The sequence below is a fragment of the Chenopodium album genome, chromosome 8, assembly GCF_948465745.1.
Source record: "Chenopodium album chromosome 8, dcCheAlbu1.1, whole genome shotgun sequence".
Classification (NCBI taxonomy): Eukaryota; Viridiplantae; Streptophyta; class Magnoliopsida; order Caryophyllales; family Amaranthaceae; genus Chenopodium; species Chenopodium album.
The window spans coordinates 4284991-4310807 of NC_137841.1; the positions used below are offsets into that span (position 1 = coordinate 4284991).

Genomic DNA, 25817 nt, shown 5'->3' on the forward strand with positions numbered 1-25817 from the left:
TGCTAATTGAATTAGGAATGAAAAGAACCTTCTAGAAGATTCTAGAAGACTAAAACCATTCCTAATTGCATTAGGAATGATAAATCATATTAGGCCCTCCCCTAGATCATTCCGTACATAAAGCTCAAACAGGGCCCAGTTTAGTAAATTGGCCATAACTTCCTCAATATTTATTGGAATTGGGCTTATAATATATCGTTGGAAAGGTCTTTGCAAGCCCCATCCAACTACACTACTATTGGACCCATATCATGGACCAACCAAACTGGATTGACTGTTTTCTTAAAATAAGTTTTCAAAAACAGAGAGAAGAGAAAAGAAATAAAAACTTTCCGCAACACTAGACCTTCCACACTTTCGTTTCATTCGATTATGATTCGACGTGAAAGGTACTCATCACTAGGTTTGGTTTTGGGGAGACACAAATGGGTGTCTACAGTTACTTTATTTTCTTTTACGATATCAAGAAACAATTAATTATATTCAATTAAAAATATTAGTACAATTGGTTTTCAAAAAAAAATAATATTATTACAATTCACGTTTGATATCTAATTAGTCTTAACTATTTCAACAACGACAATAATGTTTCAAAAGATTGAAGAAAAGTACATTTTGAGCGCAAATGGACTTAAAAAGTATGATAAATCATCATTGCCTTTTTTTTTTAAAAAAAAATTCCTCTAAACCTACCGTACATTTGATTATTTAGAGTTTTTCATCACAGCTGAAGTAAACATTTGTCGATGTTTTTTCTTGAAAAAGGTGCTAAGGTATACTTGGTTGTAATAAAAAAGAGAGGATATCCAATCTAGCATATCAAAACAACAAAAAAGTATTATCTCCCTATCAAACCGTTGCTAGAATTGAGATCTCATTGAAAAAGATTTCAAAGATATCCAATATCTAGGTTTTCTCTTTATGTATTACATAAATAATTCAATCTGACATTTGGTTGTTGGTGCCAATGGGTACGGAGGTGCTCCAAAACTCTCTGTGTATCTTTGTGCAGACCAATTTTATCAATAATGAACAACAAACACTCAATAGCTAACCTTGGCCTTTTAAGGCAAGGTTTGGGAAAGTTGATGTCCGTACATATCTTGTATGATTGCGTGAATACATATCACCTTTAATAATCGAAGAAAGTGTTTAAGAAAATATTTCAAAAAGAACAAACCACTTAATTTTTTAAATTAAAGACAAATTAAAATGATTTTCACAATAATTAAGCATAAAATAATGAACTCAAGTTTCATAATTTTCACCTTATAAGGAATTCCACTTGTTTTTCACTTTTAAGACTACTTTGTTGTTAAAAAAAATAGACTACTTATGATAATTTTGGGACATTTAATTTAACGAATTCACCTTTAACTCACCTAAACATTTTTAAATGGTAGTTCCTATATCGGCATTATTGATCTGATTACAAACACTTGGTCCCTTTTTATGATTAACTTTACATTATACATAGATAATTAAATGAAGTGAGCACAGGGAATGCATGAATTCACCAATGATAGATGAATGAAAGGTGAAAAGAATTCACCAATGAAGGGATGTACGTGGATGGATAAAACATTATTGTCTATGGCAATGATAGATTAATGAAAGGTAAATTGAAAGAATTTACACCTCATGTTACTTTGCTCTAGGCTAAACATTGGAAAGCTAGGGAATTTATAACACCCACGGGAAATGGCAAGAATCATGCTTGACTTAGTTCTTGATTTAAGTTTAAAGACGAGTCATTAATAGTGAATACATAGTTGCCCATGAAAGACTCTGAAGATTGTACGTATGTATTGGTGGTTTCATAAATTGGGTCGTTTCACAGTCAAATCTTGATATGCTTTATTAAAACAATCTACATGGGATTTAGTTATTATTGCAATGACAAGTTTTTTTTTTAAAAAAAAAACAAGTTCCCCTCTAGATTTTCTCCTCGGGAGGGTTTTTTGGTTCCCTCTAAAGTTTTTCTTAGGAGGGTTTTTCTAGCCTCCATTGGTAGATTTTTTTCTACTTCTTTTTTTAAGGTTTTCCTTCACTCAGCTCTTTTCTTTTCTCTCTTTCTCTTTCTCTTTCATCTTTTTTCTTCTAATCTCCATTGTAAATTTTTGTAACCGGTGGTAAGCCCCAAAAAACTTTTTATTTGCTTTCAATAAATGGATTTCACCTTTATGATGATGCTTACTTTATCAGGTTTAATTTCTTTGTTTGTTTGTCTGCTAAAGATTGAAGATCTAGGGTTTCATAGTTTTCAAAAGTATCTAGCTTAGAAGGCCATATGAGTTTTTTCACCCAAACAACTATTCATCTGTGGATCTCAAGCCGTATTAGTGCTAACTCACAGATTGTGTTGCTTCATATGAAGTTTTTTTTATTAAGCCAATCATCTATTGAATCTGCGATGTAACTAGTTCCTAGGTGATTTGTACTTGTGTTGGAATTTTAGATTTCCTAGGAATTGTTTGTAAGTGTTGTTTGGCTATCTTTTATTAATGAAATCCTTTTTCTTCTCGTAAAAAAAATGACAAGTTTTTAGGAATATGTGGTCTCTAAACATCCTCCCACAATGGAAGATTTTATGTGGAAATTGTAGCGTAATGGCATTGCTACGTAAGGAAACTTGGGGAGAAACGTTTATATCACATTGATATTAACTTTGATCTTTGTGGGAATTACAAGGAAGATCTACAACATCTTTTCAGATTTTACACGGCTACTCACGAGTCACGACACATGAAAGGGTAGAACTCTTAATATTCACTAGGAAGTAAATACAAACCAGTTATTTTCACTGTTGACTAGATTATGTACTATATTCGACTGTTTTAAAGCCAGGATGGAAAGAATTGTCATATCAGGACCACCTTTTAAAAACCTATGATTTAGGGATCGGCTTATAAGCGGGTATTTTAAGATGTTTAGGATTATGGGCACTGCATGTGAACTCTACAGAGCCGTTATTTTAAGGACTTATAACAACACAGTCTTTTTACAAAAAAATCTATGGCCCAGGGTAGGGTGTATGTAGGCCGTTTTACAGAAAAGAGGGGGAGGAGGCCTTAATTCAATAGTTATACTAGTTGAAGGTTTCTTAAATACAAACACAAATATATCGCGAATGGGTTGGTGCCCTGAAAAAACAAAAATAGGTATATCTTGGGGGGAGGGGGGTTCGTGGCATCAATCCTATAATATGACGCACTACTCAATATAATGTTGCACGCATAGAAGAATACATGTCTTAAAGAACTACAATGGGGAGAAAAGCGATATCTACATTCTAGTACAATATTTTACAAACTCATTGACTAAGGTTCAAATGTTCAGAGATGACTGGATTACAGATATCAAACTGATCAAAATGGACGACGGATCATACTCGCCATATATATTAGTATGTCCTTCACATATTGCAGTATTGATCCGCAAGGTTTAGAGAATTCACAAGGCGCATATCCTTGCTACTATAACAAATTATAGTTTAATGTCGTCTTTCAATAATATTTTCTAGTTTTGTTTTCCTTAAGCTCATGTAAAATAAATAAATAATGCTACATACCTATATGTGACATAAAAAATGCAAAGCGCCATATTATCTACATCTAGAGTTTTTTTTGCTTATCCTTTTGAGTTATACATCTAATTTCGTATTTGTAAAAGACTCTATTAAAAGTTACGTGACGTAAATTCTGTATATACATATGATCATCTTATTTATCTCTTTGAGAAAGAATGTTGAATTTTGTTTTTTCACCTTTCTTTTGGTGATGGAAATGAAGCCAATTTGTATGCAAACACAATGCACCTGAATAGTTGATAACAAGGTATATTTGGTGTTACATATATTCATCACTATAATCGTATTCCTTAAAATTTTGTTTGCTGACAGCTAGTTTTATTGTATAAAATGATCAATGAAGACATGCATTAGGGGAAAAAATCGTTTATAATTTATAACTACATAGCTTTTTTTCAAAAGGCTCATACAATAACATGCTTTCTTTTTCTTTTTTTTTTTTTTTTTTTTATTCAAACCTTTACTCTAAACCATTCATGCCTAAGGTTTGGAGTAGTCAAACATCTCTCTTTGCTCCAAAAAATTCGTAGTTTTAGTGATTTTGATCGAATATTTGTGTCGCTGTGGCACAAAGTTGGAATCATATACGTAGTATATGAAGTATATATGTGTACTACATTGTACTCATAATGTTTATAAGTCATCAATCACTTGGCAAAGTACATGACATATCTCATAATTTTGCACTACAAGAAACATATACTTGTATATAGTTTTTATTTACAGTCTAAAACGATTGGACTAGATTGAAATCATCTTATGCATTTCGTTTCAATATTGTCTAATAATAGATAATCATAACTACAAAATGTTATATTCCTCGGACAATTTGTTTAGGATAAGCGTACTAGCTAGTGGCTAGTGATGTTATTATTACATAAATTGTTAAAAAAATTTTAAGGAAGTTTATCATCTTTGGGTTTTTTTTCATCTAACATTGTAAGAAATTATTGATTAAATAAAAAAGATTCAAATAATAATTTACATTTTTGTATTTTTTTGAGAAAATTTACATTTTTTTATATAATACTAGTATATTTTACAATTTTTTTTTCTTGGGGTATATTGTACGTTTTATTAAAACTTGTTTAAACTAATGGGGGTTTTTTTTTGGGTGAAATGTTTAAAGTAGACGAGTCCATTTTTATTAAGCTTGTTTAATGTAAAAATAAAGTTGTGGATTAACATTAATGTTGTTGATTTTTTAGTATAATAATGTGATTACACAAGAGAAAGATCAGGATCCTAGAGATAATAATATCATCATAATTATATCCTACCATTTAAAGCAAATCACATAATAAACGATCTTAATCTCCACTCTAATAATTCATCACCAATTGATGACAAGATTACATAGGAAAGATGATAATGCTATGATAAAGAAAAACAAAACATTCAAATAAATAAACGCTTACATTCTGAATTGTAAAAATTAAACATACTATGATGAAATATTAAAAAGACATTATAGTTGCAATTAAACATTCATATTAATACATGAAGGATCAAAGCTTAAGGGACAAATCAATCTTTGAACCCTTAGTCTTGTCATGATGATTTGAACCACCTTCATTAAGAAGAAGCAAACTTTCATTAGCCGGAAGAGCATTGCCATTAGTAACATTATTGTTGGATAATAATGTTGTTTCTCTACTAACACTCGAAGTAGCCGTTGGATTAGACTTGAATGGTCCTAAATTTGGGATTGCATGGTCCTCATTCCGAGCCTTAAACCAGGATATTGGAGTGCGATTAATTGATTCGAAAGGTATTTTAGAATTATTTTCCATCCTTGGTCTATCATATGATGCCATTGATCTATCATTTGATGCCATTGGTGGTCTATCATATGATGATATTGGCCTATCATGTGATGCCATTGGTCGGTCAAGTGGTACCATTGGTGGTCTATCATATGATGCCATTGGCCTATCATGTGATGCCATCGGCCGGTCAAGTGGTTCCATTGGTGGTCTATCATATGATGCCATTGGCCTATCATGTGATGCCATTGGTCGATCATATGATGCCATCAATTCCCTTAGAGATTGTTTAGGCCACCCTCTATGCCCAATTTGAGGACTAGGCATCGACCCTGTGGGCTTTTGAGTCATAGATGACCCTGGATTGATCCCTAAAGGTGATCGATTATAGTATGAACCATAATAAGGCATGTTTTGCATACCTGAATATGGATAGTATGGAGGAGGATAATGACTATAATCCGCTCCTTGACTTAAGCCTCCATTTTTTCTCCTTTTCGCGAGTGCCCTCTCTTGCTTATGGGCATTTTGGTGGCCTCCTAAAGCTTGAGAGGTGGGGAAATCCTTCTTGCAAAAGTTACAAGTGAAAACCCTTGATCTTGAAGACTTTTCTCTATTCTTGGGTTTACTAGGTGAACTACTTGGTCTTAATTGATTTTGGATGATATTAGGGCTAAGGTTTGGTTCTACTCTAGATCTCATGCTAGAGCCTTCATTTGAAAGCCTTAGATCAAGCCTGACAACTTGAGGATTAAAGCTTGAAGGCTTGGGCTCAGATTGATTCATGGTGACAATATCTTTCATTTTGTCTAAATTTTGATTTGAATCTTTTTTGAAATGAGATGTATTTGATGCAACAAATAAATTTGAAGCATCTTTAGGAGATGGATTATTGGGGTTTTCACCAAAATTCATGGTTATTTTAAGTTATTTTCTTTGATATGAAACATTAGTAATAATATACAAGGGTATTTATTGAGATGAAATTGAAAAGGATATCTTGCATATATAGAAATGGTGATTCTAAAGTAATTATGATATATGATGTTATCAAAGTGAATCTCTTAAAAAGACTAACAAAACCTAAGATTAAGTAGTCAACTTGTCATTACTTACTAATGCTTAGATGTAAAATAATTTATTTCAATAATTATCTTGATTTTGAAATTATTGAGAACAATAATTAAGACAAGTTCATGAACTAGGTGCGATTTACATATTTAAGTCTTATGTCTTTTTTCGTACGAGACGACATTTTTGTAGTACACTAGAAATATAAGTATGTTTGTGATTAATTAACTTTCTTCAATTATCTTATCAGAATGAAGTAATAAATGTTTTACTAGTTACCACTATTACTAATGACTTTTAATTGAGAACTGAACATATCGTGAACTCGAGTATATATAAGATCTTCTAGTGGTATAATTGAAGTTTGATTTACAGTCTGTCTTAATCAATATTATATTATTATTGCTCTCTATATATGATTTTAGTATTTAAATTTCAAGAAATATTTACAGATGATGATATCCGATCAACAAAGCGAGATGATTAATTATTGATGATTAAGAATGTCACAGGTAGTATTGCTGATTACATACCAAAATACCCTTATTGCATATTCAATGTGCATTAGGCAAGATTCATTATTGATGATTTCGAATCCACAATTACCTTATATCCATGATTTATGCTGAAGATTGAGTTCATATTATATCTTCTAATGTCATGATTTACTTAAAGGAAATTTTAATAATTTTGGTTTTTACATTTGGATTGGATAGTACACACATTTAATTATGAGCTGTTATGTGCTGTGTTGTCCCCACTTTTTTTTTTTTTTTTAGAAATTAAAATTATTCAATAAATTAGAACAAATACTTATAAAACTTACCTATCTTAAGACTAGATCGTTGTATATCAAATTTGATATTTTTTTCATACTCAATCTCTTTCCTACATTGTTTCATATATATACATACAACCTTTCATTAGAGGATCAACTGCTTTGTTGAAAATTTAAAGTCGAAGATTAAACATCAATTTTGAAGTTACATCTATATTAATCAAAGAATCATTTTTGTATTATAATTTTAGAATTTGACTAATAATAATTCTACAAGGGATATTGATTAAAAAACACAATAAAACCAATAAATTCACATTACATTTGCAAGTTGCAACATTTATTTTTTACTTAAATTAATTGAAATACACGTATAAATCACCCTAGTGATTATTAATTATTAATATTAAGAGTTTGTGGATAATGATAGGTTATTACATGTTCAAATCTCCTGGCCCGACTCCATTTGTAATTTGTATTGTCCTTGTGTGACCATTCGTACCAAAAAATTAAACGTAATAATCAAACAAAGAAAAGGTGTTGAAGCCAACCAAACCCACGCAAAGTGTTTAACAATTTGTTGCCTAAGATGACCATAATAGTACAATGAACCCTGAAAAATTAAAGATGGGGGCATTCAATTATTTTTTTCACACACCACAAAGTTATGTAAGGCCTTGCTATATGTTCTCTTTTACTTATTCAAATAATATTCAATAAGATAATTAATGTTCACTAAATATAATTTCAGTTTACTACATATAAATTAAGTTCCGTAAATAAAATTAAGTTCAGTTCAGCAAAAATCGGTAAGTGAAGGAATTATGTCTTTGATAAGTGCAATTACTAGATATATCAAGGATCACTATTATGGAGATAATAAGTTTGTTCTTTTGGGTCGTCATTGTTTGGTGCTAGATATGACAAATGATCTTTGGTCTAGTTAAATAGTCCAAAGTCCAATAGAATGGATCCTATAAGGTCACACAACAAGGGTATTAGGTTAAATAAGTAAGAGGCCCATTAATGGGCCTTATGAGATCATGACATACTACATGGAGTGTTGGGCTAAAGTAGTTTGATTAGGCTTAGGAGTTTGGGATTAACATTGACTCTTATTTAGAGATATGATCTATAAATAAGATTCATGCCTAGGGTTGACATAAGTCACCATTAACAGTCAGTGAATTGTGAAACAAGGCAACCAGTATTCCAAACCCTAATTCATCTCTCTCTCCTCACATACACGGCTTTCTCTCCTCCCCTCCACGTCCGTACAACCAGCCACCCTAGGTGGTTCGTGGTGTTGGTTCGTCTTTCTCTTCTCCGTTGAAGGTTGATTGAAGCGTTCAATCACGACTAGCTAACTAGCATTAGTGGAGGTTTTACCTGTGCCCGTGGACCAAGTAGAGGAATCACGCTTGAAATTCTTTATCTCCCATTGTTCTTGCTCGATCGCACGTGGAATCACGCTTCAAAGGTACAATTACTTGTTCTTTATGTGTTATGCAATGAGATCTTGAAATTAGGTGCTTTATGAATACGATTCATGTTTTTCCGCAATTAGTACCTATAAACTCCTACAGTTTATCAGCTAGCCTATTGCATTTACGCATATTGAATTTTAATTCTTTGATAGTCCACAATCTTAATTCAATTAGGAGGGAGAATAATTTAATTATGGTTCAATCTTTATATTAAATGAGATTTAATTTTTGGAATTATTTAAATGTGATTTAAATTGCTCAATTTTTCTAAAAAAATCCGAATTATGCCCTAGAATTTTCAAAAATTGTGATTGAAATAAATACCTAAATTATGATTTTTTTTTTTGCTTAATTTTGATGATTTTCGAATATATATGCTTCATAAATTTAATTGGGTTGATTTGATACATAAAATATGATTTTTGTATAATCAATAATTTTATCTAAGTGTTAGATTAAATTTGAATTAATTTTGTGAAGAACCCTAGATTTGAAATTGAATTATGAATTTGATTTCAAAATTGAATTAGGAATAAATGTTATGTTTTAAGTCAAAAGACCTAATTTAATTTAATTTTACAAAAGTTGTTTAATTATTAAATCTCAAAAAAAAAAAAAAAAAAAAAGATTAATTTTTGGGAGGGGGCAGCCGCGGCTCGGTGGACGAACCACCGTTAGGTGGCCATGGAGGCTGCCTAGGTGGTCGAAAAGGGTGTAGCAAGGAGGGCGGCGAGTTGCGGACAGGTGACAGCAAGAAGTGCAACTGTTGCACTGCCGCAAGTTGCTGCCTACTGCAGCCAACAGACGTAGGTGGCTGGGCTCTGGCCTAGCTGCAACGCGAAACAGCAACCCTCAGACGATGGCGGCGACTTTTGACCAAGATTCAGGTGCCCGACTAGAACAGTATCAGCTAGTGTAGACACCCAAATGTGTCTCCCCAAAACCAAACCCAGTGATGAATACCTTTCATGTCATTTGATTATCGAACAAAGAAAAAGTGTGAAAAGTCTAGTGATGAGGATGTTTTTATTAAAATATCTCTTCTTTCTGTTTTTGAAAATATTTCTTTTCTTACCTTATTTATGAAAAACGTGAATTCCAGTTTAGTTTGGTCCATGATAAGGGTCCAATAATAGTGTATTTGGATGGGGTTTGAAAAGACCTTTCCAACGATATATTATAAGCCCAATTCCGATGAATAATGAGGAAGTTATGACCAAAATACTAAACTGGGCCCGATTTGGTTTTTATATGTGGCCCAATGATCTAGGGGAGGGCCTACTATTAATTATCATTCCTAAAGCTATTAGGATTTATTATAGTCTTCTATAATACTCTAGAATGTTCTTTTAAATCCTAATGAAGTTAGGATTGATAATTATGTTTCAAAGAGTTTGAAATTAAATAAAACTACTCCTTTTTAGAATCCTTGTTTTGTACGAAGTAGAATATATTCAGATTTTATTTTTGTGCCTCATAATCTTTATCCAAATTTTATATGGTTGGATAGATCTTGAAATTATCTTTCCAATGATATATTATATTATTAAATCCGAGTTATAACGAAAAAGATATGAATGAGATATGAAACTCTATCCAAAACTGACACCGTTCCACTATTTCGGCCATATCTTTTTATCTACAAAAGATTTTAATCTGATTCCAATTGGGTTGGAAAGTAGACTTCAAGAGCTTTCCAACGACATATTATTATATGATAAAAACAAAAAACGCGTGAAACTGATTATTAGCGCTTGACGACAAGCATTAGCGCCTGGCGCTAAGGCTTGGCGCCTGGCGCTAATGACCAGCGTCTGGCGCTAATCGTGTTTTATTCTCGTTGAAACTCCGATTCGTTTTTTTATCCATCCGACTGATTTTCTCTATAAATAGCCTCTTAAAATTCTGTTTTCAATCATCAATTTTCATCAATTCTCAACAATAATCAATTCTTCTCACCAACTCTCATAAAGAAATTCTTGATTACTCTCTCTCTCTCTCTCTCTCTCTCTCTCTTTCTCTTTCTAAACCAATCCTTTTGCATACAAAATTCCGCATTCACAAGATCAAGAAACACCTAGCCAAGTTCGAAGTTGTCTTCGCCCTAGACGTGAAAGGTTTTAATTTATGAGGGTTTGGTCCCAAATCTCTATTTCAATTATTTAATTTAATTTAATTGTTTGTTTTATTATTTTCCTTGAAGTTACTAACGTGTGTATTTTGTTATTAGAAAGGGATACGAGCCATCCAAGTAATTACTTTAATGGTTTAATTGATATTATGATATAGAAATCATGCTTAGATTGTTATTTTGATTCCTAGTATCATGTTAGGATGTTTTATTGCTTCCTAGTATCATGTTTAGGGTAAAGAATAAGTTCCTTAAATCAAGTATGATTGTTATGATGCTTCCAATTTCTCTTCCTAATATTCATGTTAGTATCATGTTAGGGTTAAAGCTTTGATCTTTATTGCTTAGTAACATGCTAGAGTTTGTTATTAATCTTGTTATTATCATGCCAAGGATCTTGCTATTATTATGCTTTAACATGATTTATTATTATAATTTTATGATTATGATTATTATTATGAATTGAATATTATTATTATGTTTCTTGATTATATTTTATTGTTATTGCTTGATCACACCTTTTATGCATGTTTAAAGGGAATTGGTACTTGTAATCACGTTTAATAAGATAATTAATAATCTTGTTTAGGGTTAATATGATTATAATTCAAGTGATCGCCAATAATAGATTTATTTGTGCATTAATATTCAACCAACATAGATTAAACAGGTTTAGGGTTAACCTATTGATTGCATGTTAGTCAGAAAGCGCACATGAATACGATCAGAATATATAAAGTAGAGACCTATTATTAGGGCAGGTTCAATCTCTTTTAGGTTGGATTTGTACCTTCATCCCCGAACTTCCAGTCATGGTTCCAGACCTATTGGAGTTAACAATCTCCTGGATCGTTAAGGGGTGTAATCTTCACCTCGTGAACGGTTTACAAGTTCCTAAAACTTGTTGGCGACTCTTTTGCTCTATCTTCTTTCCCTTTGGATGCCACCATACTTTAGTGTATGATCACAGTGGGGTTCAAGCTAGGGATAATGCTTGAAATATTCCCTACAGCTAGGTGTAGGTGGCGTCGTGGCTGGGCCTTGTCCTTAGCTACGGTGTGCGTTGGTTGGGGTTCTCCCAGATGTACAGGGTGGTTCTTGTCGCTGCGTTGGCTGGGGTTCTCCCTTGCTGACGTGGCAACAGAATAAAAAAAATTGTTTTATTAAAATTATTTTGTTTTAAAATATTTTCAAAATAAAATCTGATTTTATTTTTGGAATAAGATCAAATTTCAAAAGTAGATTTTGGATAGGATTTGTTAGGATATTTTGAGCATATTCCAAAAAGATAGAGATTGATTTAAATAATGTGATTATCCCATAATTATTTTAGGGTATAATTGATTTAAAATTTTGTGATTGTCTAGTAATTAGGATAGAATCTCCTAAGTTAGGTAGGATAATCTTTGAGGATAAATATAATTTATCTTTTAAGATTAAAATAAGATTTGATTCTATCTCATGATTAATTTAAAATATACGATATTTTATTGATGGTTATGAATAATATATGATATTATCTAATTGCAGTAATTTAAATATGAGATATTTAAATGTCATGTTTCCTTTATTGTGAACATTCGATGTTGTAGTTTACGAAAGCATGATGAGTGATTTATTATATGGCACTTCATAATATATGATGTTATTTATTGCCATATAATGACTAGTATGGCCCAGTAGATTACTAAATACAATGTGCGCATCGTGATGTATTTTTGTAATCTTTGTACGGTCTACAAACCGATAAAGTATTTTTGTAATTTTATTTTATTTTATTTAAGTAGTATATAGAATAGAGTAGAATTACATGTTGCGGTTAATCCAAGAAGCCCATGAAGTGAAGGCCCAAAGGAGCAAAGTGGATGAGATCCATGATGATTCAAGTGGGAGTATTTACTTTATTAGTTTTCTTAGGATTAGGGGTCATGATATGTCTTGTTTATGCATTAGAAGATTATGCATGTCGTTGGATTTAATTTATGTTGATTGATGATGCAATAGAGTTCACTAAATAATCACAACATAATAAATCTAGGTCCCAGTAATATTGAGGTTGCTTTTCCAATTGGATACCCAACAATTCTTAGATGGTGAGTGATAGGTCGGCCTCCGTAGAGTGTCACTTGTTATTTTAGGATTATGGGGTGGATCGCGTTCTACATATTTAATTGGTTATGCTCAACAAGGTTACGTAAAGCGTTTAGAACCTTGAAACAAAGAGTAATAATTAAACATGTGATGGTTAATTATTCAACCAAAAGCTGCAGGAATCGCAATCAGTAAAAGTTTACTCACCTTGAAAATGTAATGCTTGATGGTAGGGCCTCAGTCCAGTAAACTATTACACAAATAAAGGGTCTTGGAATCATTTAATTCAATAGGGATCAATTAAAATTGAATAAATGCTTTAAAGTTACCAAACTTAATTCGCTTATGGTACTTTAAATTTTATTAAACATAATTGAATTTTGCGTTTACTTACAAGTAACATGTCGCTTTAATTTTATTATTATATATAATCTCCTCGATTGAAAATAAAGTTGAGAAACGTTCTCAAAAGGTTAAAAGATAATCCATAAACCTGTATTCCAATTTTTCTAAGATGGTTCTAAAAGGCAAGTTTTAAAAACCCATGTCAAATGTCTAAGGTTGGTTTTATTCAAAACGTTTGAGTAAAATGTCAACACATCTTCATTTTGAAAAGTGTTTCAAGAGATATAATGAGATGGGATGTACAAACCCTCTAAAAGACAAGTATAGAAGTCCAATAAAATCTCTTATCTTCAATATGATTGAATATAAGAAAGTGATTGGAAATTTCTATGATCAAACGTTAATTAAATGACATTATTCTTCATCCATTTCATAAAGAGTTTGATAGTTGATTAAACTCTAGTATGAATAATGATTGAATAGACTTAGCAAAATCATGAAAAGTGCTTAAAGTAGTTAAGCAAAGCATCATTTTGAACCTAAGAGAAATGTTCTAAGTGGCTCAAATGGGAAAGGTTTAGGAATATATGAGGATTGCATTAAGAAGTTATAGGCTAAGAAATGCAAACAAGTTGCTACTTCCCAAACCTAAAACTACTTATATGCTAAAAGTTGTTATGAACAACAAATGTTTCCTATTAAATGGACTAATTCCAATTGATTAGAAACTATCTCATACAGTTGGGAGATTGAAGGAACCATGTCTTCGATAAGTGCAATTACTAGATATATCAATGATCACTATTATGGAGATAATAAGTTCGTTCTTTTGGGTCGTCATTGTTTGGTGCTAGATATGACAAATGATCTTTGGACTAGTTAAATAGTCCAAAGCCCAATAGAATGGATCATATAAGGTCACACAACAAGGGTATTGAATTGGGTTAAACAAGTAAGAGACCCATTAATGGGCCTCATGAGATCATGACATACCACATGGAGTGTTGGGCTAGAGTAGATTGATTAGGCTTAGGAGTTTGGGATTGACATGGACTTTTATTTAGAGATATGATCTATAAATAAGATCCATGCCTAGGGTTGATATAAGTCACAATTAATAGTCAGTGAATTGTGAAACAAGGCAACCAGTATTTCAAACCCTAATTCATCTCTCTCTCATCACATACACGACTCTCTCTCCTCCCCTTCACGTCAGTACAACCGGCCACCCTAGGTGGTTCGTGGTGTTGGTTCGTCTCTCTCTTCTCCGTTGAAGGTTGATTGAAGCGTTCAATCACGACTAACTAGCATTAGTGGAGGTTTAATCTGTGCCCGTGGACCAAGTAGAAGAATCACGCTTGAGGTTCTTTATCTCCCATTGATCTTGCTCGATCGCACGTGGAATCACGCTTCAAAGGTACAATTACTTGTTCTTTATGTGTTATGCAATGAGATCTTGGGATTAGGTGCTTTATGAATATGATTCATGTTTTTCTGCAATTAGTACCTATAAACTCCTACAGTAAGCTTTAGAAATAAATATTATAGAGAATCAATAATAATAATAATAATTTAAGTTGTATAAAAATAATTTATGTTTAGCAAAAAATAATTTATGTTTAGCAAAAATAATTTAATTTTAATAATAATAATTTCAACTTGACAACAATAAGTTGAAAACACCTAACTTATGATGAAAACACATTGATTTAATCTATAAATACATTGATTTTAGTTGGGGAGATTCTACATAAAATTAGTATCTACTATTTTTTAAAAAAAAAAAAAAACTCTTGTTTCACTAACTAGTTTGATAATTGTATATGCGGAGTTTTTGTTTTGGCTAGAAAGTAATTATAATATTCAGGCAAAATAATTTCACAATGTAATAGTTATTTTTATATATAATTTATTTATTAATACTAAAATTAATTGTGTTCAATAAACTCTCGGCGTACCAAAAATAATTTATTGGAATTAACTTAGGCCCTATTCACATCACCTTATATTTGCCGAGCCAAAATTATTTTTATTGAAATAAAATCATTTTTGCTGAACTTAAATTATTTTTATTGAACTGAAACTATTTTTGATGAATTGAAATTATTTTTACTAAATTGAAATTATTTCCACTATATATATCCGTCAAAAAAATATCCACTCACTACAGAAAACCAACCAAGAACAAACCCTCCCTAATATTCGTGAAAATTGCCTACGGCCTATTTTGTGAATAAAGCTCACCTACTAAAAAAAAAACAACTCCGACCACTCAAAAACCACATCGATCACCTACCCGAAAAAAGTTATATCTACCATAATCATCAAGAAATCGAACAAAGCGAGACCATAGATAAAGGGGAAGAGCTAGAAAGAGAGCGATAGGGCAGGAGAAGGAGAGAGATGGGGCATCAATGGGGAAGAAAGAGGAGGAAAAGTAGCGACAAAGGGCCAATATCTTTCAATATTGAGGTTAGAGGTTCAAACCCCACTAGAGACATTTTTAGGTTAGAATACCTTAACCTTCAATTCTCTCTCACTTTCAAAGTGTTTGATCTCGTATTTTAAACGAAAAAAGTACGATGCAAAAGTCTTTTTCCTTACGATTAAAAGAAACACAAAGTATTGGATGCGGCAAGCCGCACCCAATGTTTCGTCATTCAGTGAAGATAATATCAGCATATCATCGTCATCTTCTTGCGTTGAACAACTTTCCACCCGATGACAAGTTGGCGGTGGTTATGACGAAGGAGAGAGTGAGGCCATCCATGGCAGAAGAGAGAGAAAGTTTAATTGCTTGAAATTCTCAAATTTTTCAAAAAATGCCCAAAAAATCGAATTGGGGTATTCTTATGTGATGTATAATTGTTGAAATTGATTGTCCCATATGATTGTATGTTAGCATTTTGATAAAAAATACATGTATTTTGGTTGAGAAATGAGTAAGTTATGTTATACCCATGACCTTAGTACGAGATCTTCAATGGAGGTTCTGCCATTGTTATACATATTATCAAACAAATTATACTATACATATCATCAAACAAGTTATACATATCCTCCATTAGCTAGATGATATCCTCTATTAGCTATATGATATTATTGTTGAATGATATTCTCTATTGGCTATATGATATCATTTATGATTGTACCTATGATATCCTCTATCACAAAGTTTCATATGTGGCTGGCCGCACTGTACGGCCAGCCACAATATAAATTTTTTTTATTTTTTAATCATTCTTCTCTATCTTCTTTATCTCCTCTTTCTCTCTCCTCTTTTAATTTCTTCTTCTCCAGTTAGCCACCCATATCACCCCCTTCACCAAGCTATCTCCTCTTTTCTCTCCTCTATCTTTCTCTTTCCTCCTTTTTCCAAAAAAAGGCAGCATACTTGCAAAACAAACCACCTGCAATTACAAAGGAAGAACGCATGTCCTCCACCAACCCGTCGTCGCACTATGTGAGCTCCTCGTACTCCATCGTCAGAAAACAACTTACAGGTTTTTAAGGCCAAATTCGGCCATAAAAACTTTAGATTTAGAGTTTTCATGGTCAAATTTGGCCTTTTTAGCCATATTTAAAGTGAAATTCGAAGTCATTGTTAATTTTAAAGGTATTTATTTGATTTAATTTTTTTTTAACGATTTGGTTGTGGGTTCGGTTGGATCTATGTTTGTTTGTGGGTTTGGTGTATGGTGGTGGTGGTGGTGGTGGTGGCATGGCGTATTGGGGGTGGGGCTAGTGGCATTTTGGAGGTGGTGGTGGGTCAAGGGTTACTAGGTCGGGGTTACTTAAGGGGTTACTAGATGAGTAGATGGGTAGGTCGGGGGTTACTTAAGGGGTTACTAGATAGGTTACTTAAGTGGGGTTACTTGAAGGGGTTACTTGGGGGGTTACTTGGGAGGTTATTTAAGTGAGGACTTGAGGGGTTAGTGGAGGGGTTACTTAAGGGGTTATTAAGTCGGAGGAGTTACTAAGTCGGAGGGTTACTAAATGTAGGGATGACAGTGGGTCGGGTTAAATGGGAGACCCGCTCCATCCCCGCCCAAGTGGGGCGGGGATGGAGGGAGGTTTGGCGGGTGATGGGGCGGGGATGGGTATAAAATGTGTACCCGTCATGGGTGATGGGGTAGGTATGGATTTTAGAGTAGACCCGTCCCATATCCGCCCCGCCCCGTACCCACCTTATACCCGCACCATATTTCTTTTATAAGAGTTGAGAATTTATGAAACTTGATGTCCCCTAAAACCCAATAAGCTTGAATAGTGAAAGTCCCAATTTTCCTAACTTAATTTGATATAATCGTCATTAATGTGATACAATAGAGCATCATGGCAAAGGGTTTGGGACGATTTTGGTGCGGGTATGCAGTGGGTATGAATATCCAAGTGGGTGATGGAGGGATGCCTATCTTGTACCCGGTGGGGCGGGTATGGATGTGGATATTGTACCCGCCACGGGTGGTGGGGCGGGGATGGGTATAAGATTTTTAGGTGTGTATGGGTATGGAGGTACCATCATCCGCATCCGACCCGCCCCATTTCCATCCCTAACTAGATGGGTTACTTGGTCCAGTCAGGGGTTACTTGGTTGGAGGGGTTACTAGGTTGGTGGGGTTATTATGTCATTTGCTGATTTGGCACCCTGCCGCATGGTGCGACCAACCGCACCGGAAACACACTGATCCTCTGATCTATTGATTGGATGATATCTTCTATTGCCTATATGATATCATCTGGCCATGATATCATGTAGGCAATAAAGGATATCATCCAACCAATAGAGGATATCATCCAGCTAGTAGAAATATCATCCAGCCAAGCAATAAAGGATATTATATAGCAATAAAGGATATCATTCAATTAGTAGAGTATATCATCTTGAGGAAATAAAAAATTTGCATTTGTCAGTCCGGATTGACGAAACATTTCGTCAGTCCGACTGACACAATACCTTCTCTAAAAGAAAAAAACTTTGTCAAAATCACTTTTTTTTTCTTCTTAAACCACCTTTGACAAAAATGTAGTAAAAACTAAAAACCATCTACTTCTTTTTTTTTTTTTTTTTTTTTGGTAATTCTAGAAAATGAGCTTAAATTTTAATGATTCAATTCTCATTTGTTTTGTTGTTGATGGCATCTTGGCAAATTACATCAAATTTTTTCAAATACTACCCCCGTTTCATATTATTTACAACGATTGACATAAAGTAAAGAGGAAAAATATCTAATCGTTGCAAAGAATATGTAACAGAGGTAGTAAGTGATTTTTTACAATTTTTTTAAAAGATTGTTTTTCACAAAAACAAGATTTTAAAAGGTGATTTCTCATAAAATTTCATACTAGTAAAAAAAATAATTACAAACTAAACGTTAAAATATCTCACTAGTGAACAATACAACTTATCCAATACTCCTTAGACCGTAGCAAAATACTCGTATTCCATCCGTGTTTTAATAAGTGTTATAGTTTGACTTTTTTTTACTATTCACATAATGTGTTTGACTTGATTAGTTTACTAATATATAAAAACAAATGTTATTATATAATACATTGTTGGATTTGTTATAACGTACATAGACTTTCATAATATCAATTTTCCTACGGAGTATAATTTTATTAACATATGATTAGATAAATTAATGGTCATAGTCGTGTCTCGACATGCGTGTTTGGTCAATGTAACAATTATTAAAACACGAGTAATTGACAACAAAAACCGTAAACTCTTAATTGTCTATGTGCCTTTTTTTTTTCTTGGAAAACTATTGTCTATGTGTCTTTTTTTCTTTTTTTTTTTTTTTTTAGGGATTGTCTATGTGTCTTTTTTTGTTTTTTTTTTTTGAAGGAATTTGTCTATGTGTCTTTTAAAATTACATTAATCTTCTTTTTCAAAAAAATAAAAAATAAAACTTAATCTTGAACGTTTGACCCCAATAACATATTATTTTATTAATATATATATATAAAAAAAAATAATTCATTGGATGTACATCTTCCTGAATTTCTTCCCGTCTTTCTATTTCTCGTACCAAAACCAAATTCTAACTTCCTCAAATTTACCTTGCATTTTCCGCTAATTTGCCCCTTTTTAAGCTCTGTAAATACTTTTAATTGATCCCAAAATTGCTTAATTCGATTCTACTGTTTATCTTCTGATCTATTTCTGCAAATCCCTTTTTTATTTTTTTTCTCTTAATTAATTTAAATATATTTGTCCTTTTTCACGAGAAAATTCTGAAGAAACCATGAGGAAGAAGCTCGATACTCGTTTCCCTGCTGTATGTTTCTTTCTTTCTCTCTCCTCTTCCCTTAATTTTTTTCTTCTTAATTTATTATTGATCTGTTCTGATTATGTAACCAGATCTGAATTTTTATGGGTTTTTTTAAATCTATGTTTAAATCCAGTGGGTTATAATTTGATTGTTATATACTATTATAAATTAAGTGGATTTTGTGAAAGTTTTTGGTGTTTTGATTATTAAATTTGTGGATAAAAGGATTTGGGTGTTTCATATTCTGTCGAATTTAGTTGGTTTCATTATATTTTTGGTTATTGATGCTTTTTATGATAATATGATCTGGGTCATGTTCAATTTGCCTTACTTTGAGTGTTTGATTGGTTCAATATGGTTGAATTTGCTATTTGTTGGAAAAATTCTCTGGTGCTAATTTTTAGGGGTCGAAATCAAATTAGTTTTCTGATAGTTTTGACTTTTCATGATGATTTTTTTTGTATTGTGCTGTTGTTGATCTTCATGGAATGGAGGAGTAGGAGAGGTTGTGTACTGTGAAGGCGTTAAAAGGTTGCGATTAGAGGAAGGATGTGCTGATTTTTTCGACTGAGCTGTGTGATTCAGGATGCTGATATGTTTATATCTGTTTATTTGTCTCGATATGGCTTAAAGCAATTGTTATTAATCGTGGAATTAGTTTGATGACGCTTTTGATTGTTGAAGCGAATGTGGTTTGGGAATTTTTGATATTTTGTATGAGTTCAATTAATTTGCTGAGTATTATTTGCTGACTTCACAGCAAGATATGGCATTTGGGATGTTACAGAAGTTGGTCTGTGTATTAGGCAGATTTGGCATTTGGGATGATTTACTGGTTTTATTATTATTATTTTTTTTTTATCTTAGTTATCACTGGCTAGTTTCTTGGAGAGATTTATCTGTGAACCCCTGGATTTTTGGGTTTAATAGTTGGCCCTTCATACGCCCACATTTGAGTTGTTACAGTAGTTTTTATGGAGTAGCTTTTTATAATTGTGTTTGCTGTGAAATGGTTTGACGAATGAATTCAGGGCAATTAATTTGTTGGACAAAAGTGCCCAATAACTGAACAAAAAGCAAAGGTAAACTTTGGGTTGCTTATAAGATGAAAGGGTTCCCCCCACCCTTCCCCCTTTTATTTTGTTTAGGGATTACAGTTCACTTTACTGTGTTTTTGGATAATTGTTATGGAGGGAACAGAAAGGGAGAGGAGGGGAAGGGAAGTGAACGATACATAATTAGTTTCCTTCCAAGTCTTTCCAACTTTGGAAGGTCATATTACATACACTGGAAGAGGAATAGGTTTTGGATTAATTATAATTACTCCCACCACCTCCTCCCCATCCCCTTCCCCTCTTTCTCCAACATAACATCCAAAGAAGGCACAATTGATCTCTTGCACTCTATATCTTCTTCCCTCCAAAATTTTTGGATCTCATAATCTTTTTATCTGAAGAAACCATTTTTCTTTTCTACCCCCCCCCCCCCCCTCCTCCTCCTATATGCACAATATTTTTTTTGCTACTGAGATCATTATTGCACTTTGTCTTTTTGTAAATTACAGCCCATTGCAAATTTGGTTTCTTAATGCTTCACATCATTGTATTTACACTTGAGTGTTCATATGCAATTATTAGGATGTGATATATTATCAAAGGTGCACTTATGATGGGTCAATTTTTAATGATGTCTTCTTGGTTGAATTGGCAGGCTCGGATAAAAAAGATTATGCAAGCTGATGAAGATGTTGGGAAGATAGCAATGGCAGTTCCTGTTTTAGTTTGTAAGTAGCATCAAGTTTTGAGTTTTGAAACTTGAAATTATGATTTTGTGCTCAACCTGATTTTATATTGTGCAGCAAAGGCATTGGAACTGTTTCTGCAAGACCTTTGTGATCGTACTTATGACATAACCCTTCAAAGAGGAGCCAAAACTATGAGTTCTCTTCATTTGTAAGTTGATATATGGATTTTTTTTACTAAGTGCTGATTGTCTTTCAATTTTAAGCTCTTGTGCTGTGTGTGGAATTTTCTAATCTTTGGGTTGTTTGGCACTACCTATTGGAGGTCCTCTAATTGTGTATTTTATATAGGTAATTCAAGCTAACAATTCAGATTGTTTTGATGTGATTAAAAATAAATCAAAGGTACACTTTGATTGCACACACTTGCCTATGCACAACTTTGCCCATCAGCATCTTTAATTGATATTGTTAAAAGCTATATGAAAAATTATTTTTTTTTGAAAATATACTCCAATATTTTTGAAGTTCGGCTCATTTCTGATTGTTGTTTCTAAGAAATTTTAAAGTGAGTGGGTGTAAGAAAATAGTGTATATAAATAAATGAGAGGGTTGAAAGGTGTAAATAGTGTAGGACTAAGAGCATAAAAGGAGTAGGGTAGTAAACAAATTTGTTAAGTACAATCAAGTAAAAGTGGATCATTGAACTTTCTGAAACACCTTGAAACGGAAAGTGAGTCGAAGTTAATTACGATTAAGCTAACATCATCTTACATTCTAATTTACTTCCTCTGTTACCCTAATATTGCAACAATCACCATTTTAGGAAGTTTCACAGATACTGCAACATTACCATATATTCACATATTCTCTCTATCTCTCTCTACACCACATGGGTCCCTATATTATTTCTCTCTATCTCTTTCCTCATCTTAAATTCCGTGTCTTCCCTTATTGTTGCAATATTAGGGATACGGAGGAAGTAAATGTTAAAATATAGTCAAAGTGGGTTATATGAAAAGTATTATTTTGCTTAATCTTATAATAGGAAATACTTGGTTACTATTTTGGCCTTTTGACATTGTCATGTAAGTTTAGGGGATTTTCTTTTGCTGCTCATTGTAGTATGGTTTGTATTAATGATTGGATTTATATACTTTATTTCCCTTTTAATTATAGGTGGGGTATGTTATATCATTTACTCCATATTGCCTAGCTTCTAAAATATCCTTGAATATTGGAAAGTGATTTGATGTAATGGTTTGACAATAGGAATCTAATGTGACGAGGATGAGAACAAAGAAAATCCAAATGTTGTTTTTTATATTTATTTTCCTTTTCATTTTCAATAAGGCTGAGGATGAAAATGAAGTGAGGCAAATAAACTTGAAAGGTGATTAACTGGGTCATATATTGCATAATAGTACTCTAGTTGCTTGTATGGGTTAACAACTAAATGGAGATATGTTTTTATGACATGACTTTCGAGCACTATATGTTGTCCTAGGTGAGAGTTTAACTAGAGGCTTTACTTGACAGTGATATAATTGTCATTACATATTAAGAGGTATTACCAAACAGCTATTATAAGCATCATAGCTTACAATTTTAGAAGGCTAGATAATGTACAAGTATATTGATAACCTAAATGTTAATGCAAGGGTAACCACCTTGAGATTTTTATTTGACAATTGAAGGACTGTAGATAATTCTTCTATAGGATTTTGCATGTATGATAGCATTTCCCTATAATCATGTTTGACAAGGGATTGAGGGGCCTTGGTTTTGATAGGAAGGTGAAAGTTGGTTTTGTTAGCAGCTTTATGTTGTCCTGGCATATGATGTTAGGTATTGAGATGCTCATGTGTGTATTAAAAATCATGTTTTAGTGAGACTAAAAAAACTTATTTGTGACATGATCTCTAGTCTTCGCTGGGAACAAGGAATTTGCCAATCATTTTCTTGGAAAAAACTGCCCAAACTAGAAGATTTAGTCAGGGCTTCTGGGCCATGTAAACTTCGCAATTGCAAGCTTTTTCTTGTGTATTTGCTTGTGGATTAGTTTCTGACATATGTTTTGTTTACGGTACTGCAATTTATTAGTTTATCGTTTTGGGAATTAGGCTTTGGGGATCATTGATTCCTTGTGAAAGCTTGAGATTATTTATAAACAAAAGAGATTGGTTCCAGGTGCCCTTTAACAATAGGGAGCCCCGTACACCTAATTAGATTAAATATTCCCATGAAAACCTGTTTACTGTTTTGCAGTTGCATAGTCTAATGCTCTTGTATGGTTAAGGTCTTGTTTATATTTTGCCTTTTTCTGTGGGGGAGGGTTTTACGTGTGACATGAGAACACTGTCAAGCAAACATAATGTTCTCTCAGGTGGTTTAACTAGCCATCTGATGTAACCCTTTATTTTTCCCTGTCTTCAAGTTGTTCAGCTATTGATTTTTTTCTTAATGGGTGGTTGCAGAAAACATTGTATACATAGCTTCAGCATGTTTGATTTTCTGAAGGACGTGGTGAGCAAGGTTCCTGATTATGGTAATTCTGAGGCAAATGCAGATGACCGAACTGCTATGAAGAGAAGGTGAGTGCAGTTGCTGTCTGAACTCTGATGGGTTTTGTGCTCTCTTCTTTCCTGTGGGTTTACTTCTAGAATACTCTATAAGAAATGACAGTTCAAACCTTTTTTGCCAGGAAATCTGCTGTTGAAGAGTATCATGACAGTGATGAAGAGTTGAAGAAAAGCAGGATGGTGAGATACTTGCATACTCTGGGTTTTCCTTATCCTTTTTTTTATATACGTTGTATGTTCAGTTTTCTACATGCAATCATTCTGCTTCATTATTTGCAAATTGACATCGATAATATTTTTCTTTTCATTTTTTTTAATGAATAAAATAATTTAGAATCAAGTACTTATATGGTTGAGGCAAAAATTGAAGATTTTCTTGAAGTTCTCAGTTGTATAAAAGTTATGCAGGCAAACTAATTGTTAACATGGTACTCTAGAACTTACTAATTTGGCAGATTAACATGCTTCATTTTGGTGATATACTCCCCAATTTTCCATGTTCTTGTTTGGCAGATTAACAGAATACTAGGCAAATAGTTAAGATCACATAAGTAAATACTTTGTATTAGTCTAGATAAGTTCAGATAACTTAATTTCAGATAATAACTTGAACCAAACAGTGCCTTAATCGGGTAATACACGTTCTAAGTTGGTAGCTGGAAGGTTTGTTTCTCTGTGTTCAGGTTGTGAGGGGGAGAAGGCATTTTGCTTTTTTGACAACCCTATGGTAAAAATAAAATACGAAGTATATGTTTGTTGTTGCTGACTTGCTTCCATATGATTGTTTACTAGTAATAGTGTTTTAATTATTTAGTAATCTATGATTTATAATAGCCTTTGTTGACTAAATGCAGCAAGAAATGAGCCATGCCAGCGGCAGTGGTAGAGGTAGAGGGCGAGGCCGAGGGAGAGGTCGTGGGCGGGGAAGGCCCCCATTAGAAAGAGAGGCGCCCTCTCACCATGAGATGGAAGCCGAGCCATCGACAGTTTTTGAGCCCATCAACAAGCCCTGCCCTATCCAAGTACCCAACACAGACGATGATCCCAATAAACCAGATCCAATGAAGGAGAGTCCAGTTGTAGGTGATGCAGACACAGCAATCCGGAATTTTGATTTAAATGCTGATGTAGTAGCTGCTGAAAACCAGGAAGTAGGACCCACTGTAACAGCAGCAGAAAATGCTGCTGCATCAGTTGAACCACCTGCTGAAAGCAAGAATGAAGAGTTGCTCTCTGAGGTTGATGGGATGGCCATCGACCCACATCAGATTGCCCAATTTAACTCAAGAATAGACGAAGATGAGGACTATGATGAAGAGTAGCTGGCAAAAGTGTCAATGTAGGAGAAAATAGGAGAAAATGTAGATGAAAGTGGAGACCTATTCCTTGGGGGGGTTAAGGAAAGACACTAGAATTCTTTAATTACGGTCTCTTCTGGATCTGTATAATTGATGATTATTAGGTTTTCTAATTATTAGGTTGTAAGGCTTGCATTGTTATCATCTTTAGTTGCAGAAATTTTTAACGTAGTTGGATGTTACAGTGCTCAGTCTCGTCATTTTCAGAGTTTTTTCTTAATGTTCTTCTCGAGTTTTTTTAGGATATTTGACATTTAACGAAAGAAAATGATACATGTAGCCTGCATGTAAAAAGTTAAGTTGAAATAATAAGCATTAAATTGTGTTTTTGCTATAATCTCCAATAAATGCGACAAGGAACATAAAAGACTTTCCCAACGAACCAAAATTGCAAAAAATGGCAAAAGCAAGGAAAGAAGGCAATTAAACCATCCCCTTATGTTAGGGTTCATTATCCTTGTGCAAGTTGTGTGGGAAATTAATGTAAAACAAACACCCAGATTATGCAACTGATATTAAAGGCAAGAACTTGATACTTTGATAGCACAATAATAAATACGAAACAGAATGATTGTATGTTATTCTAATAACGTAGTATAT

General features: G+C 33.2%; 1 protein-coding gene across 1 annotated transcript; it reads left to right on the top strand.

The window, feature by feature from the left end:
* The first annotated feature begins 19249 nt into the window (after window positions 1-19249).
* On the top strand, window positions 19250-25544 carry LOC145641634 (uncharacterized). Its single transcript, XM_081692493.1, has 6 exons — window positions 19250-19542; window positions 21247-21319; window positions 21395-21488; window positions 23755-23871; window positions 23982-24039; window positions 24714-25544. The coding sequence occupies exons 1-6, from the start codon at window positions 19510-19512 to the stop codon at window positions 25179-25181; spliced, it is 843 nt and encodes a 280-aa protein (XP_081548619.1). The 5' UTR covers window positions 19250-19509; the 3' UTR covers window positions 25182-25544.
* Window positions 25545-25817: the final 273 nt, after the last annotated feature.

Excerpts from the sequence above, each read along its gene's own strand:
- LOC145641634 (XM_081692493.1), top strand. The coding sequence starts at position 19,510 with ATGAGGAAGAAGCTCGATACTCGTTTCCCTGCT. Across the intron at positions 21,489-23,754 it reads ACTATGAGTTCTCTTCATTT|AAAACATTGTATACATAGCT; the intron begins GTAAGTTGATAT and ends GGGTGGTTGCAG. Across the intron at positions 23,872-23,981 it reads CGAACTGCTATGAAGAGAAG|GAAATCTGCTGTTGAAGAGT; the intron begins GTGAGTGCAGTT and ends CTTTTTTGCCAG.